This window comes from Salmo trutta, chromosome 8 (genome assembly GCF_901001165.1).
Source record: "Salmo trutta chromosome 8, fSalTru1.1, whole genome shotgun sequence".
Lineage (NCBI taxonomy): Eukaryota > Metazoa > Chordata > Actinopteri > Salmoniformes > Salmonidae > Salmo > Salmo trutta.
The window spans coordinates 39,322,367-39,339,973 of NC_042964.1; the positions used below are offsets into that span (position 1 = coordinate 39,322,367).

The window sequence follows — 17,607 nt, forward strand, 5'->3', positions numbered from 1 at the left end:
CACATTTACGCAAAGCTTTATGGGATATTAGAAATCTTCCTAACCTGGGTATCTTCAACCTAGCATATTATTTGTTCGATGTCACAACACACAACTTTGGCGGTGTTTCATCAACAGTGCAATATAGTTCTATATTACAGTTCTATAGTACACTATGACATCACCCAAAGACCTGTAGAATGCACTGTTGCATTCTAAATATGATGGAACTGCTTTCACTTAAGCCTCTGAATCACAATGTCAGTATTCTCATTGTAGCAACTTGTTTTTGAATCCTCCATGCAGGCTAAAAAGTACGGTTTTATTTGATAAATGATTTGATTTTGTTATTATAATGCTTATTGTTTGCAATATGAATTGGCTGTAGTGAGATGGTCCATGCATTGATTTACAGGGCTTTAGGGAATAAGGCTTTCCTCCAGCCAGTGAATAAGGATGAGATTATTGCTCCAAAGGCCCGTGAGATCTATCAGAAAGCAAAAGGTGAGAGAGTCATTCTAATAATGCAAATCTATGACTGAGTTCATGCTCTGAAACACAATACCAACCATCACATTTGTATCTGTATCTGGGTTTTGCTACATTGCTGCTATCCTTGATACAGTAGGCAGACTACAGTAGGCTGACTACAGTACTAATGAGCAGTATTGTGTGTTGAAGTCGATGACGTTTGACATATTTTCAATATGTCTGTAACAGTCCTTGATTCCAAAGAGATCTGGAACATTCTTAGGGAGGAGTCTGAGTCCAAACTGGCTATAATGGAGACAGCCATTGGCGGGCCCTCAGTGATCAAGGTTTCCCTGATACAACACACAGAACACAATGTCACACACCGTTACCAACCATGACCTGTGTCATCTTTATAAGACATTCAACCAATGCAAACTCTGTTGTCTATAAAAACAGTCATAAATGAAAAACCAACAAGTAGATTTCTAGATACTTGCTTAGATTAGATTTCCTCTCTCTCTCTCTCTCTCTCTCTCTCTCTCTCTCTCTCTTCTCTCTTTCTTTCTTTCTTTCTTTCTTTCTTTCTCTCTCTCTCTCTCTCCCCATCTCAGGCGTTTAATGACAGGATGGAGTGTCAGAAGCTGCTGGAGGTTCAGGGGCAAGGGAAGTCTAGCCGCCATAAGAATCGAGTGACGCTCATGTTCAAGGCCTCGGAGGCCAACCTGGACAGGACAGCCTTACTCATAGCCAACAACCCCCTGCCTGACCTCCATAACCTGAAGGAGGGTGACAGCCCCACCAAATACCTGGCAGGCAACCCCCCCGACCCCGCCAAGGTAAGAGGTCATTTAAAAATAATAATGTGATGTTGAGCAAAACCCCCAAGCCTGACTGATCATAAACCAAGAGTAATGTGGAAATCTTGAATATTGAATGCTCTTAAATTGATCAATTGGCTGTTCCCTCAGAGGCTTGAAGCCATTCGGGGTCGTCAGAGTGGTTTGCCTCCTCTGAAACATCCTCTTAAATTGCCATCTGGGATGAGAAGAGATGGCAGCAAGCGGAGCAGCAGGTGGGTGTGCTGGGAAAGAGTTGAGTGGTCTTGAGTTGTTGTCACAAATCATTTGAAACATCATATTTCTCTCCATTACCATGTATAGTTAGGGATGTTGATGAATGGCAGTACTTTGTGGTCCCACAGAGCTCCATCATGGGGGCAAACAAGTCTCTGTGTGCAGTTCTCTGAGGATAGGTCATCGTTTTCAGACAGGGACAACTGGCAAGAAGGTATTTCATTGTATTGCAGAGCTGGCTACAATTTCAATTTCATCCCCCTGAAAAAATAGAACAAATTTTACAACAAATATGGCTGAACTCAAATGTGCTGGTTGATAAAATACCTGTATTTATGGAAAAAATGTTTGAAAATGGTATTTTGTTTTTAAATTATATTGTAAATTGTAATGGTAGAGCTATGTCCTTCATGGAGTTATCAGAATTGTACGGGAAGGTCTGCTCAATCCAAGAGTAAAACCAATTGATTACAGCATTGCCCCAAAAATGGAGGAGGCGGGTGGCAGCGGGAGGAGGTTGGGAACTGGTCTGTCTGCCCAATATAAAGGATCAAAACTGGCAGAGGAATAAAAATAGCATAAATAGGAAAGTATACCAGTTTCATTCGAGGACCAGGATGGTGACAACTGTGCCTTACAGATTGCAAAATAGTTGGGAAGAGATTTTTGATGTTCCGATTCCATGGTACAGGGTGTATGAGTTGATATATAAAACAACGCAAGATTCAAGACTTCGTGCTTTTCAGCTAAAATTATTGTATAGAATTCTTGCCACCAACAAAATATTGAATATCTGGGGCATAAAATCATCGAAACTCTGCAGATTTTGTTGTGAGGATACAGAATCAATAGACCATTTATTTTGGTATTGCCCACAGGTAGCCTGTTTCTGGTCTCAGGTTCAGGAATGGCTGAAAATGCATAGCATTGATCTAAAATTGACCCTAGAAATAGTACTGTTAGGAGATCTGGAGAGACCGGGTCAGTCAATTACTAATATACTAATACTCTTAGTAAAAGTATTTATCTTCAACACCCAATCTGTAGATTCTATTCGATTAGATAGATTGAAATTGTACGTTAAACATCATAGCATAGTTGAAAGATATGTGTTGCGTAGAAACACGAAGTGGGTGGTCAGCAGAGATAGATGGGATGGGCTGAGGGAAGCTGAGGGTTGGTATGGGTTGAAACAGGAAGTGGGTGGCCAGCAGAGATAGATGGGATGGGCTGAGGGAGGCTGAGGGTTGGTATGTGGAATTGGAGACAAGTGGGAGTGGAGTTGCTGTGTGAGAGAGAGAATGATGGTCAAAAGATAAAGAGAAAAAAATAGTCAAAATAAAACATAATAAAAGTACATTTGAATGACACTAAGTGGCAGTGTTTTTTCAACTAATGCCGGTTTGCCTGAGGCTGATGCCGTGCAGGTGTTTGTACACATGCATATACACACACTCTCATTCAAATAAACACATACAAGAACACACACATACATGTAATAGTGCCAGACATGCACACAAACATATACAGTTGGCATTGATGTTATGATTTCAGTTGTCCTTGATGTCCTTTGTTTTAAATGTATTTATTTATTTATTTTTTAAATGCATTGTTGTTTGCTGTTTTCTTCTGTCTTTTCCTTTTTTCTCTTTAGTTCATTCTCTTGGTTGTTGGTGTATTGGGGGACTCTTGGGGGTGGAGAATGGAATATATTGTATTTTTATTTTTTTTCTTCCAGGGGGACTGTGGGAGGGGTCTCGAATGGTTGAGGGACAGCTATTGGGGAACTGTGGGGGGATCTTGGAGGGTTCGGGTTTCACAAGATTGTGATCATGAAAAAGGAAACTATGACATATATTTTATATCACTATCATGCACACGCACCCTCACACATAAGGATGGTTCTGTTGCGGAAAGACTGATACATGTTTGATTGTGTCTTGATGCTGTATTGTTTGTCCTTCATGTTCTAATACTTTAATGTTACCCCTTCCTTGTGTTTTTTGTAATAAATAATTAAAAACATTTTTTTTTTAAAGAAGGTATTTCATGGCACAAGACATTGATTTTGGTGATGATGATGATTACAATGATATAAATATTTTGTGTGTGTGTGTGTCTGTATCTAGGTACTGCCCTAGATCTGACCCAGAGCACTGAGGTCAAAGATCAGTGTAGTGAACTGTGTGAGCCCCTCACTCTCTCGGCCCTGCTGGAGACTGCAGTCACAGTAACAGCACCAGGACAGGGGGCGTTCCGCTATGGACAGACCGCCTACTGGAACGTGACCAACAGCTGTGAACTGCCGCCATGATATCTGATGCCTGGACCTTTCAATGCATGCACACAATAGCTGTTTGCCCTCTATATTTGGAGCGGTTTGCCAACTATGTGTTGAAATTCAGCAATAAATACTTTATGGTTTAAATTACTTTTGGGACGTGTGTGTGTGTGTGTGTGTGTGTGTGTGTGTGTGTGTGTGTGTGTGTGTGTGTGTGTGTACTTTAAAGCACTACTTAAGAAGTTTTGGGGGAATCTGTACTTTAATATTTACATTAAACTTTTACTTCACTACATTCCTAAAGAAAATATGTTTTACTCCATACATTTTCCCTGACAAACCAGAGTACCCGTTACATTTTGAATGCTTAACATAACAGGAAAATGGTGTCAAAGGGTTGTTGTTTTGTGCTGATAATAGAAGCGAGGTCATTGTACTACAGCATTCCCAATTGTTATTAGAGGGGCTGGCTCCGCCCAGAGTCGTCTGTTTACGGTATGACCCGCCCATTTAACCATATATCCTAGCAACTAAAACCTCAGGTCTCTCCTTATTGGTCATTGCTCGGATTTCCGCCATATTCAAAGAATTTCAAACATCCGTCTACTGTTCTTATTATTTTTTAATAAATAGTTAGCTATTATTCTCACCTTCAACATTGATTTCTGGTTCTGCATTTCAAATGGAGGAAACCAATGAAGCACAGGTCCAAAGTTCAATACCAGAGAAACAGAATGACAGACCGAAGAGAAAGGCAAACAAGAAGAGGAAGTTCTCCATCGATGATGACACGTTCGGCGAGAGCAATAACAAATCAAGGTGAGACAAACGCTGCCTGAACTTTTGAATGCACGCTATGAAACGAATAGAAATGTGTAAACTATTTATATGGTGTTAACATTATTTAGATAGATAATGTTACGTTCTGTAACGTCAGTTGAATGTTTGTTTCAATGGCTAGCATGTGGCTGGCTGACGTTATAGTTCGAGCACGTAGTCATTGTTACACATCCCAGCTAACAAATCTAGGGAGAGGGGACGTTTTCATGTTACCTGTAATGTTCCTCTGATGTTTAAGTGTCCAGTTTCAGTTAGTTACAGGAACATTCTACATATGTTTGCAAAAACCTCCTGAGAACCAATATGCATTTGTTTTGGTGTTGGAGTTAGTAGAACATTCCCTTATTGAAACGTGTCTAGAACATTAACATCTTATTATAAACCGGTGGTTTGAGCCCTGAATGCTGATTGGCTGACAGCCGTGGTATATCAGACCGTATACCATGGGTATGACAAAACATATATTTTTACTGCTCTAATTTAGTTGGTAACCAGTTTATAATAGCAATAAGGCAGCTCGGGGGCCAATATACCACAGCTAGGGGCTGTATCCAGGCTCTCCGCATTGCGTTGTGCATAAGAACTAGCCCTTACCACACCTCCTCAGGCCTTATTGCTTAACCCCCCCATGGCTGGTTTTGTTGGATTTGTCACAAGTATTAATTTATGGAAAACTTCACCACAGATGGAAACCACTGGCCTATCTTTGACTTAACTTGAGTTAACACTAAATGGCTTTGTCATCTTCCATAAAACCATTAATTTTGGAGCGAAGGGGGTAGCTGTTTTGCGAAATGCTGTCATAAAACGCAATTATACAATTTGATTTTATATATTAGTTGAATTCAGAAGTTTGCATACACTCAGGTTGGAGTCCTTAAAACTCGTTTTTCAACCACTCCACAAATTTCAGGTTAGAAAACTATAGTTTTGGCAAGTCGGTTAGGACATCTACATTGTGCATGAGACAAGTCGTTTTTCCAACAATTGTTTACAGAAAGATAATTTCATTTATAATTCACTGTATCACAATTCCAGTGGGTCAGAAGTTTACATACACTAAGTTGACTGTGACCTTCAATAAACAGCTTGGAAAATTCCAGAAAATGATGTCATGGCTTTAGAAGCTTCTGATAGGCTTATTGACATCATTTGAGTCAATTGGAGGTGTACCTGTGGATGTATTTCAAGGCCTACCTTCAAACTCAGTGCTTCTTTGCTTGACATCATGGGCAAATCAAAAGAAATCAGCCAAGACGGACAAAACAAATTGTAGACCTCCACAAGTCTGGTTCATCCTTGGGAGCAATTTCCAAATGCCTGAAGGTACCACATTCTTCTGTACAAACAATAGTACGCAAGTATAAACACCATGGGACCACGCAGCCGTCATACCGCTCAGGATGGAGATGCGTTCTGTCTCCTAGAGATGAACGTACTTTGGTGCGAAAAGTGCAAATCAATCCCAGAACAACAGCAAAGGACCTTGTGAAGATGCTGGAGGAAACGGGTACAAAAGTATCTATATTCACAGTATAACAAGTCCTATGTCAACATAACCCGAAAGGCCGCTCAGCAAGGAAGAAGCCACTGCTCCAAAACCGGCATAAAAAAGCCAGACTACGGTTTACAACTGCACATGGGGACAAAAATTTTACTTTTTGGAGAAATGTCCTCTGGTCTGATGAAACAAAAATAGAAATTGTTTGGCCATAATGACCATCGTTATGTTTGGAGGAAAAGGGGGAGGCTTGCAAGCCGAAGAACACCATCCCTACAGTGAAGCACGGGGGTGGCAGCATCGTGTTGTGGGAGTGCTTTGCTGCAGGAGGGACTGGTGCACTTCACAACATAGATGGCATCATGAGGTAGGAAAATTATGTGGATATATTCATGCAACATCTCAAGACATCAGTCAGGAAGTTAAAGCTTGGTTGCAAATGGGTCTTCCAAATGGACAATGATACTTCCAAAGTTGTGGCAAAATGGCTTAAGGACAACAAAGTCATGGTATTGGAGTGGCCATCACAAAGCCCTGACCTCAATCCCATAGAAAATTTGTGGGCAGAACTGAAAATGCGAGTAAGGAGGCCTACAAACCTGACTCAGTTACACCAGCTCTGTAAGGAGAAATGGGCCAAAATTCACCCAACTTATTGTTGGAAGCTTGTGGAAGGCTACACAAAACGTTTGACCCAAGTTAAACAATTTAAAGACAATGCTACCAAATACTAATTGAGTGTATGTAAACTTCTGACCCACTGGGAATGTGATGAAATAAATAAAAGCTGAAAGAAATAATTCTCTCTACTATTATTCTGACATTTTACATTCTTAATAAAGCGGTGGTCCTATCTGACCTAAGACAGGGAATTTTTACTAGGATTAAATGTCAGGAATTGTGAAACTGTTTAAATATATTTGGCTAAGGTGTATGTAAACTTCTGACTTCAACTGTGTGTGTGTAAAATATATATATACACACACACACACTATCCACCCAAAAAAGGTGACAAATTATCCAATTTATCCTTTTTTTTAAGTGTAGGTGCAATAACATGTTTGCACCCTCTATTTTAATTTGCTCCATGGTTCAGGTGGCCAAATGCACACAAGGCTGTTTGGCTCATCTATCGTGAAGAGGAGTAACTTTGCAGCTGTTTCTGATTTAATAAGCCATGCTGGTGGGTGGTAACCAGTGGAGATTTTAGCGTGTATATCTTGGTGGGGCAACCTCTACAAAATGTTTTTTTTTTTCATGCCAGCAAAGCCACAACACTAAACAATACATTAATTGTACTATAACGGTGACAAACGGTGCCCACAAACTGTTAGGACCTACATAAAACTGTCCCAACAGCAGAGTCCCAACAGCAGTCCCAACACCTTATCACTGTTACACCTGGATATCAGCGGTGAGTCGTCTGGCAGCGAAATAGTTCATTCAGCCTCATTTACTGCCTTTAAAAAATCATAACTGACCTGCTGAAACAAATGTGGATAAGAGGCAATCTGTAATTTTGATTCAGACATTAATGAGCTAGAACAGACATAGTCAATATAACTTTGTTCAGCACTTTCGAAAGTGTTTATTTTATTTAACCTTTTATTTAACTAGGTAAATCAGTTAAGAACAAATTCTTATTTACAATGACGTCCAAACCCGGATGACACTGTGCCAATTGTGCACCGCCCTATGGGACTCCCAATCACGGCCGGATGTGATACAGCCTGGATTCGAACCAGGGACTGTAGTGACACCTCTTGTACTGAGATGCAGTGCCTCAGACCGCTGAACCACTCGGGAGCCCGAGTGTACGGCGACAGAATTCAGAACATAGGCTGTTCTTACAGTATTCTCCCTGTACAGAACTGTAGTATAGATAAAGGGGGAATATATGCAGACAATGAAAGCTCTTATAATCTTCGATGATTACATATCTCCCTGACATATTACATCATTTATGCAGTAGTATACAATACATTTTTGGACTCACCTTGTGCTGTGCTCACTTGGAACAGGAAGGTGGCACGGTGGTCCTTCTTGGGCTAATTTTGTCATTACAGTCTGGCATTCTTCTGGTTTTATGGTGCTTTCAAGACAACTGGAAACTCTAGGTGGGGAAAAACAAAGTTGAGTCAAGATGTTAGTGGTCTTCAGGTCGGAGCTCTAGAAAGAGCCCCGAGCTCCCGACCTTAAATTCCGAGTTGGATGACCCTTCAAAACGTATTTTCCCAGTCGGAGCTAATTTCTTTCAGAGTTCCCAGTTGTCTTGAACACAATTAATTCTGGGATTTCCGAGTTTCCAGTTGTTTTGCAAGCGGCAGAAGTAATGCTGGATTGACTGCATGGCCAATGTTGAATGTTTATCATTTTAAGCTGTGAAAAAATACCCTTAAACCTAAACTTGGACCACACATCCACTCCACATATTAATAGGGTAGTGATTGCTTTGCAATGCTTGCAGTTAGCCACTGATTCCTTCCAACCACTCATTGTTGAATTTGCGATTTCCAACTTGTGTAATGTTTATGGCCGATGAGCCCCGACACGTTTTATCTGTAATTTCTCTTTATAATTTGTCTTCCTATGACAAGGATTGAAAAGGATTTGCCAGTAGATTGTCGACTTGATTCATGATGAGGATTTTGAAAGTAAGATGTTGACATCAGTCTAATCAAAGCTACTGTAGGTATGTGATTTGATGTTATTTTATCTGTGGCCAATGACCTTGAGCCTTCTTGGATGGGCACTTCTAATGTAACTCTATGGCAGCACCCAAGGGACCTGAATTTTCGCGCTCTCCCTGCAGATTCACCTCATGAGTGACAGAACACTGAGCCAATCACAGCGTAACTAGAGAACATTACCAACCCCTACGCTCTGTATTTTCCTCTGTCCCACCACCACAGAAAGCACTGATCTAGGCTGAAACACCTGCATTTTGGAGCTGCCTTAATCAAGAAAGCAAAAAAGAGACCATGTTTGTATGCAGCTTCATTAACTTAATGATTTTTTTAAAAACTTTTTTTATACGTTGTTTGCAAACTGATATGTGGCACTTATTAATGCCAAAAATAACATGCAAAGCAGGCTCTTCCCCGCCTGCCCTGAATGGCAGGTCGCCACTGGTGGTAACAGTCATATAAAACCCTGCCCTGAATGACAGGTCACCACTGGTGGTAACAGTCATATAAAACCCTGCCCTGAATGACAGGTCGCCACTGGTGGTAACAGTCATATAAAACCCTGCCCTGAAAGGAAACTTAGACTGAAAATAATTTGTATGACATAGGAAAAGACCACACATTCACATGGATTTGCACAAAGTGTGCAGTTCAGATTTGCCACTTCAAGCACAAATGTATCATACTTTGACTAAAACTATGGCTCACTGACTTAAAGCTACAATATGTAACTATTGGGCGACCTGACCAAATTCATAGAAATGTGAGTTATAGAGGAAGGCCCTAAAAATTGTCAAAGACCCCAGCCACCCCAGTCATAGACTGTTCTCTCTACTACCACATGGCAAGCGGTACCGGAGTGCCAAGTTTAGGACAAAAAGTCTTCTCAACAGTTTTTACCCCCAAGCCATAAGATTCCTGAACAGGTAATCAAATGGCTACCTGGACTATTTGCATTGTGTGTGCCCCCCCCCCAACCCCTCTTTTACGCTGCTGCTACTTGCTGTATATCATATATGCATAGTCACTTTAACTATACATTCATGTACATACTACCTCAATTGGCCTGATCAACCAGTGCCCAAGCACATTGGCTAACTGGGCTTTCTGCATTGTGTCCCACCACCCGCCAACCCGTTTTTTACACTACTGCTACTCTCTGTTTATCATATATGCATAGACACTTTAACCATATCTACATGTACATACTACCTCAATCAGCCTGACTAACCGGTGTCTGTATGTAGCCTCGCTACTGTTATTTTTCATTGTTGTTTTTATTTATTTACTTATTGTTCACCAAATACCTTTTTGCACTGTTGGTTAGAGCCTGTAAGTAAGCATTTCATTGTAAGGTCTACACCTGTTGTATTCAGCGCACGTGACAAGTAAACTTTGATTTGATTTATAGATCTGTCACTCATTGAATGCGGTAGATATGTTTTATGTGTGTTATTTCTATGCTCCCCGTTTTTAATTTCGGTTTTGTACACCAGCTTCAAACAGATGAAAATAAAGTATTTTTGGTTATTGAAAATATACTTTATTTCACTATATATATATATATTGCTTGTTTTGTCACAAACTGAAATTAGGAAAACTACAATTTTTGCAACCACGAAATGGCGGAGGGGTTTCTGCATATTGCACCTTTTAAATCGCTGTGCAACAACATCTGATCTTTCAGCTCTAAAAACGGAATTTCTACTGGTGTGGTCGTTTTATATTATATTAATCTTATATTCTGGCAACCATTTTCTGTGTCTGTTTGGTGTAACGTTGATGTAATATTCTCCTAACCCTCAGAACTGGATACTGGAATATTTTTGCAATGTTCCAATTAAACTTGTCTTGAACATCAATATTGAACATTCGGAGAACATGGTAACCACGTTCTGGGTAAGTTCTGTTTGACACATCATTGGAACATTCCTATGAAAACGTTTTGCTAATGACTTAACGAGACTCTTAAGTGAATGTTCTCTAAAGTCTGTTAGCTGGGTCGCTATGTCATGGTTGGCTAGATCATTTTAAGGAATATATTATTAGCTAAATCGCTACCTTGCTAGTTATTTTGGCTATACTTCATAAAGCCTGTTAACAAGCAAACAAACTTATATTGCAGCTAGAATGGAGTGCTGGTTGCATATTCCAAGTCGTTGGAAAACTGTTTTAGCTGGTTACTTTTGCATGTTCCCGTACATGCCATAATTGTGAACTTTTACACAGACAGTCGGCTACAGATAGCTAGTACTGCAAGTAATTGTGTACTACGGACAATTTGCTGCAATACTGTAATACACCCTAGTTCACCACAAGGTGGCAGTAAATACCAACAAATTAATCAAGGAACCATGAATAACAGTTGATGTGGACGTTTGATGGATGATAGATCGATACATGGAGTTTATTAGTCACATGTATAGGGACACAGATGTAATTGCAGGGTACAGTGAAAATGTAATGTGCCGTGCTCCAACAGTGCAGGTCAAAGAAAAAAAAGAAAAAAAAGAAGAGTGAGACAAGATGATGATATAATAATATATAACTGGGGGCAGGGTAAGGGTGAATGAAACAGTAATATAAAAAAGAATACTATATACTTATTTACACTGTAGCAATGCTAAATGTCCATTGGGGGTAGAATATCCATAAAGGGGAAGGAAGTCCAGGGGACAGGGGTAGCAGGTAGCTAGCTGCCTAGTGGCTGTTGAGCCAGTCTGACAGTTTGTCAGAGTTGGGATGTCCCAGGTATACCGTTTAGACTTTTCCTTTCAATTAAATTCAAAGGGCTTTATTGGCATGGGAAACGTATGTTTACATTGCCAAAGCAAGTGAAATAGATAATAAACCGTAAACAATACTCTCAAAAGTTCCAAAGGAATAGAGACATTTCAAATGTCATAGTATGGCTATATACAGTGTTGTAACCATGTGCAAATAGTTAAAGTACAGAAGGGAAAATAATAAACATAAATATGGGTTGTATTTACAATGGTGTTTGTTCTTCACTGGTTGCCCTTTTCTTGTGGCAACAGGTCACAAATATTCCTGCTGTGATGGCACACTGGTATTTCACCCAATAGATAAGATATGGGAGTTTATCAAAATTGGATTTGTTTTCAAATTCTCTGTGGGCCTGCGTAATCTGAGGGAAATATGTGTCTCTAATATGGTCATACATTTGGCAGGAGGTTAGGAAGTGCAGCTCAGTTTCCACATCATTTTGGGGGCAGTGTGCACATAGCCTGTCTTCTCTTGAGAGCCAGGTCTGCCTACGGCGGCCTGCCTTGTCTTGAGAGCCAGGTCTGCCTACTGCAGCCTCTCAATAGCAAGGCTATGCTCTCTGAGTCTGTACATAGCAAGGCTACGCTCTCTGAGTCTGTCAAAGCTTTCCTTAATTTAGGGTCAGTCACAGTGGTCAGGTATTCTGCCACTGTGTACTCTCTGTTTAGGGCCCAATAGCATCAAGTTTGATCAGTTTTTTTGTGAGTAGTTTCCAATGTGTCAAATAATTATCGCTTTGTTTTCTCGTGATTTGGTTGGGTCTGTGTTGCTTTGTGGGGTCTGTTTGTGAACAGAGCCCCGGGACCAGCTTGCTTAGGGGACTCTTCTCTAGGTTCATCTCTCTGTAGGTGATGGCTTTCTTATGGAAGGTTTGGGAATTGATTTCCATTTAGGTGCTTGTCGAATTGAGCGGCTCTTTTCTGGATTTTGATCATTAGCAGGTATCGGCCTAATTCAGCTCTGGATGCATTATTTGGTGTTTTACGTTATACAGATATTTTTACAGAATTCTGCATATCTCTCTGGCCTACAGAACAGCATATGATGTCTCAAGGAAGGACTTTGCACTTCTTGTTCAAAGTCTCATAAAGATAGTGTTCCCTTCTGAGTCCAACCTCTACTGTTCCACATCTTGTAAGGAAGAAAATACTTGATTTGTTTATACTTTTTTAACCTTTCCTGTTTGAGTATACACTTTATGACAAAAATAGTCTTTGTGAATTTCCCCAGGCTTTTTAAATAAGACTTTTATCATTTCAGTCAGACAGCGGACTGATAGAGCCAAAAGTCAATTTTTATTTTGGGATGATCAGTACTGAGAAAGTTTATGTTGGCAAGTGGCACACTGGTAGGCTTTCCATGCTTTGTGCCAAAAGGCCCCTGCCCACTGTTGGGAAAACATGGAAAACTGTGACTATAAATATGACGCTAATAGCCAACTCTGCAGGAAAACAAGGAGAGTGTTGCTCAGTGGACTTTGGACTACTAGGTAATAGGTGTGTGATTGAATGTTACCTCTGTGATTATTGAGCTCCGTGCTCAACATTTTCTGACTTACTTGCTTCCAGCCTATTGAGGTGTTATTCACCCACAGAAGTGTGTAACAGATAGGTCTACCTCTGAGTAAGAATCATACCCCTGCCTGTGACGTCCAATCACAAGCCCCAGGGACCGACCTTTGTCCCCTTTCACAATGGACAGGTGTCGTGGGAGCAGAATGGTCAGTAATGTTCTAGAAAAATAAACACCTAACTCTATAATGTCATACAAACCTAGATTGTAAAACCATCTATATTTTTTAGACCCTTTAACAATAGCGTTCACCTGTATCCAATGTCACATTTCCCCCACAATGAGCTGTTCAGAAAGCTGATACCAGCCATTGTGCTGTTGCATGGGGCCTTTTTATGCGTACGTGATTGATGTCACTTCGTATTCACTTGGTCATAGCAGTCAGCCCGGGGGCAAAGGCCACTTTCACTGTGCCAGTGTGTGGGAGCTGTATGTGCTGTGAGTCAGTGGAAAGGCATCATACTAGGCCCTGCCTTTGTTTTCCAGGTTAGTTTATGTAAAACTGATTCCAACTTCCACTCTTCCAGTATTTCTCATGAGTTTACTTCACCTGGGAAAAACTGTCTCTTGCCCCAGGTAAAGTTTTCATAGTAAATTACCTTCAGGCATGCACAGTCAGAGGGGTTTTTATGATAGAGAAGTCTGTCAGGTGCACCACATTGCTAGGCTATCTCTGTTTTTAAGCAGGTCAGCATCTGTAAACATCCGGTCCACACAGGTAAGGTCAGATAAAAGGAAATCATGTCTAAAATAATTTGTTTTGTCATTGGGATGTTTTTTCATTTGAATGACCCAGGCTCCCGAGTGGCCCAGCGGTCTAAGGCACTGCATCTCAGTGCTTGAGGCGTCACTACAGACACCCTGGATCGAATCCAGGCTGTATCACAACCGGCCGTGATTAGAAGTCCCATAGGGTGGTGCACAATTGGCCCAGCATCGTCCGGATTTGGCCGGTGTAGGCAGTCGTTGTAAATAAGAATTTGTTCTTAACTGACTTGCCTAGTTAAATAAAGTGTTTTTTTATTTGTTTTACCCTCTAAACAACATTACATCCCATCATTACAGCATCTGAAATAATCGATTTAGGCTAAGGTCAGGTGTGACTGTTATCTGGTGTGTGTGGGTCAGAAATGTGAATAAAAGCAATGCTGGCCTAATCACTCTAGGATGATACATCTTTGTCATTTACTGTACAAAGTGTGCATCAGAGGAAGAACCTTCAAAAACATCACATGATTAGACCTAAATCCTTTTAGGAAACACCTTTCCCAGTCTCTGGATGGAATTATTTTCTGCATTAAAGGAGCTCTACGGCCATTCTATTCTGCATTATTACATAATGTACCTTTTTTACTGTGTTTGTTTAGAATGATGAGAATGAGGGACAGGGCTGGTGGTGATATGTGTGTTGTACACACCCCGTGTTGGGCTCAGGCCTCCATTCCCTGCATGTTTTGACCACTGTCTGAGAAATAGCCCTGCTCTGGCCATCCCTTGGCTTCTCCTGAGGGAGCTACTGTGATTGTCTGGTGTTCCTGTGAAGCCCGGTTGCATTCCTCAGACACCACCACCAGGCAGACACCAGTGAACCACCCAGATTGTCGCAGCATCGCTTCATACATCTCCTCACATACCTCGGTGTTCCTGGTGTCTACGGAACACACCGGTTCCCAGAACAGAATAACATAAAGCATCACCTCACTTTATGAGCTCGTAGGCGGCCAGATCTCACTGGGATGTTTATTGGACAGGAATGTCTTACTGAGCAGAGACATTCTCATCGCGTACTGTTGATAGACCTATTAGGCTACTTATTACTGGTGTCTCTTCAGATTTGTTTCGCATCATGGCGCATTGTCAGAGGTAATGACATTTGGAATAATGTACACATCAATACACACACCCAAAGGCGTTCTCCTTGACAGTCGTCATAACCATCCCCCACACCTCCAGGCCACAGCAGATCCCGTAACTAAACTCTCCTTTTTCCCACGTTATGGTGCGTTCCGTTGAATATTGAGTCAAACCGATCATCCAGTTCAGGCTGCGGTTCTGGCTCATGCAGGAGCAGCACTGCTTGCTCGTAGGTCTGTCGCTCACAATGCCTGTATGGTCTCTACCATGACTGTCACTGACCACAGTCCTCATGATGTAAAATGGTGGAGGAGTGCGGGGTCTGCTGACCACCTGTAGTGACCTTTGACACCTCCAGTGCCACACAGACACAACTCTCTTCTGCCCAGGTCTCTCGCTCTCTCGCTCAATTCAAAGGGATTTATTGGCATGGTAAACATGTTTACATTTACAAATAGATAATAAACACAAGCAAAATAAACAAATAACATTACACTCATAAAAGTTCCAAACGAATAGAGACACCTCAAATGTCATATTATGGCTATATACGGTGTTGTAACCATGTGCAAATAGTTAAGGTACAAAAGGCAAAATAAATAAACATAAATATTGGTTGTGTTTACAATGGTGTTTGTATTCACTGCTTGCCCATGTGGCAACAGGTCACACATCTTGCTCCTGTGATGGCACACTGTGATATTTCACCCAATAGATATGGGAGTTTATCAAATTTGGATTTGTTTTCAAATTATTTGTGGGTCTGTGTAATCTGGGGGGAAATGTGTGTCTCTAATATAGTTGGTAGGAGGTTAGGAAGTGCCGCTCAGTTTCCACCTCATTTTGTGGGCGGTGTGCACATAGCCTGTCTTCTCCTGAGAGCCAGGTCTGCCTACGGCAGCCTCTCTCAATAGCAAAGTTATGCTCACTGAGTCTGTACATAGTCAAAGCTTTCCTTAATTAGTTTTTTGTCTTTTTTTTTTCTTGTTGATTTTTGCTCTCCCATCCCTCTCTTTATCCGTGCCCTTATTCCCTATAATCTACTTTCCACCTTTAGTCCTATATTTTTCTTCCTGTTTGACTTGTCTGAACTCCCTATGTTCTTCGCTCTCACACTGTCTCTCACACTCGGGCTCTCTTTCTCTCACACTCTTTCTCTCGCTCCCTCTTTCTCTCACTCACACTTAGGGAATTCCTCCACTGTCCTCTAGGCCTCCACTACTAGTCGTACTGATTCTGAGTGCAGACCACATAGGAAGCGGTAGAGTGGCACTACAGCTGCGGTCAGTGCAGTCTGCCCTTCACTATAGACAAGTACTGTGTCACTGTGCACAATGCCACCTGTAGCAACGAGGCAGGAAGGCCAACGGAAACACTGGAACAACTTGGCCCAGTAACAGCAGTACGACAAACACATGCTGGAGACAAGTGGTTCAGAGATCTCTCAATATATTAACACCATTATCCCCAATCTGTTTTCAGATAGGATCTGGTTTATATTGGAACATATTGTTGACGGTTTCAGAAGCTATCTAAGTAACACCTTGACATTGACCCAAACCGTGTGGAAACTGGTCTTTTGAAAGCTGTCAAATTTGGCTTCATCCCTCATATGGGTTGTTATCAGCGTCAGACAGGGCCATAATAGAAATCCAATCCTTCTGTCTCAAAAGACTGACAGAGGCTTTTAGGTGTGCTGACAGGGTGCCTGTCTGAAGGGTAATCGTCTAGTCAGACAGAGGGAATAGATTGTGCTTTGTCAAAGAGCCCTCAACTTGTCCTGATCTGACTTAAACTAGCCCACTCTAATGGCCAGACTGATGTAATCCCTCAAATACAGTTCAAATCAAATGTTATTGGTCACATACACATGGTTAGCAGATGTTATTGCAAGTGTAGCGTTATGCTTCTAGACCTGACAGTGCAGCAGTATTTAACAGGTAATATCTAACAATTCCACAAAACCTAATACACACAATCTAGTAAAGGAATGGGATAAGAATATATAAGTATAAAATATATGGATGAGCAGTGACAGAGCGGCTAAGATGCAATAGATGGTGAAGTATACAGTATATACATATGAGATGAGTAATGCGAGATATATAAACATTCTTAAAGTGACCAGTGTTCCATTTATTCAATTGGCCAATGATATCAAGTCTGTAGGTAGGCAGCCACCTCTCTATGCTGGTGGGTGGGTTTTTGGTGACAAGCCACTTTTTTATTTGTATTTTTTAACTTCAGCCTCCTAAGGTTGAAGAGGTGCTGTTGCTCTTTCTTCACACTGTCTGTGTGGGTGGACCATTTTCAGCTTGTCGGTGATATGTACACCGAGGAACTTAAAACGTTCCTCCTTCTCCACTGCTGTCCTGTTGATGTGGATAGGGAGCTGCTCCCTTTTGCTGTTTCCTGAAGTCCACGTTCAGTTCTCGCCCTCATCAGGTTATCGTCAATGATCAAATATAACCTGATGTTTAATCATTGAGAACCTGATAAGGGTGAATATTGTATTTGAGGTGTTACATGAGGTTGGAGGTGACCAGAATGGAGCAGGGG

General features: G+C 41.2%; 2 protein-coding genes across 4 annotated transcripts in view; both read left to right on the forward strand.

Annotated features, from left to right (window-relative positions):
- The first annotated feature begins 214 nt into the window (after positions 1–214).
- LOC115198874 (uncharacterized) lies at positions 215–4,102 on the forward strand. Of its 2 annotated transcripts, XM_029761263.1 has the most exons (7): positions 215–293; positions 395–483; positions 700–797; positions 1,065–1,289; positions 1,422–1,525; positions 1,655–1,740; positions 3,656–4,102. In XM_029761263.1, exons 1-7 carry the CDS (start codon positions 280–282, stop codon positions 3,838–3,840), a joined length of 801 nt encoding a protein of 266 aa, XP_029617123.1. In that variant the 5' UTR covers positions 215–279; the 3' UTR covers positions 3,841–4,102. The 2 variants fall into 2 exon arrangements, with proteins under 2 accessions (XP_029617123.1, XP_029617122.1); XM_029761262.1 differs by having other exon boundaries at positions 219–483.
- A 293-nt stretch (positions 4,103–4,395) lies between these two features.
- The window catches only part of LOC115198877 (neuroepithelial cell-transforming gene 1 protein), a 35,172-nt gene continuing 21,960 nt past the window's right edge, over positions 4,396–17,607 (forward strand). The window contains exon 1 of one of the 2 annotated variants that reach the window (XM_029761264.1): positions 4,396–4,626. In XM_029761264.1, the coding sequence (XP_029617124.1) occupies positions 4,490–4,626 (137 nt within the window). In that variant the 5' untranslated portion in view covers positions 4,396–4,489. The remainder of the gene's footprint in view (positions 4,627–17,607) is intronic. The other variant, XM_029761265.1, reaches the window with a different exon arrangement.

What these genes read in the sequence shown, in the direction of transcription:
- LOC115198874 (XM_029761262.1), top strand. Translation starts at nt 372, where the DNA reads ATGGTCCATGCATTGATTTACAGGGCTTTAGGGAATAAGGCTTTCCTC. An exon ending in GCGGGCCCTCAGTGATCAAG is followed by an intron (nt 798 to 1,064) that starts GTTTCCCTGATA and finishes TCCCCATCTCAG; the next exon opens with GCGTTTAATGACAGGATGGA. An exon ending in CAGGGACAACTGGCAAGAAG is followed by an intron (nt 1,741 to 3,655) that starts GTATTTCATTGT and finishes GTCTGTATCTAG; the next exon opens with GTACTGCCCTAGATCTGACC.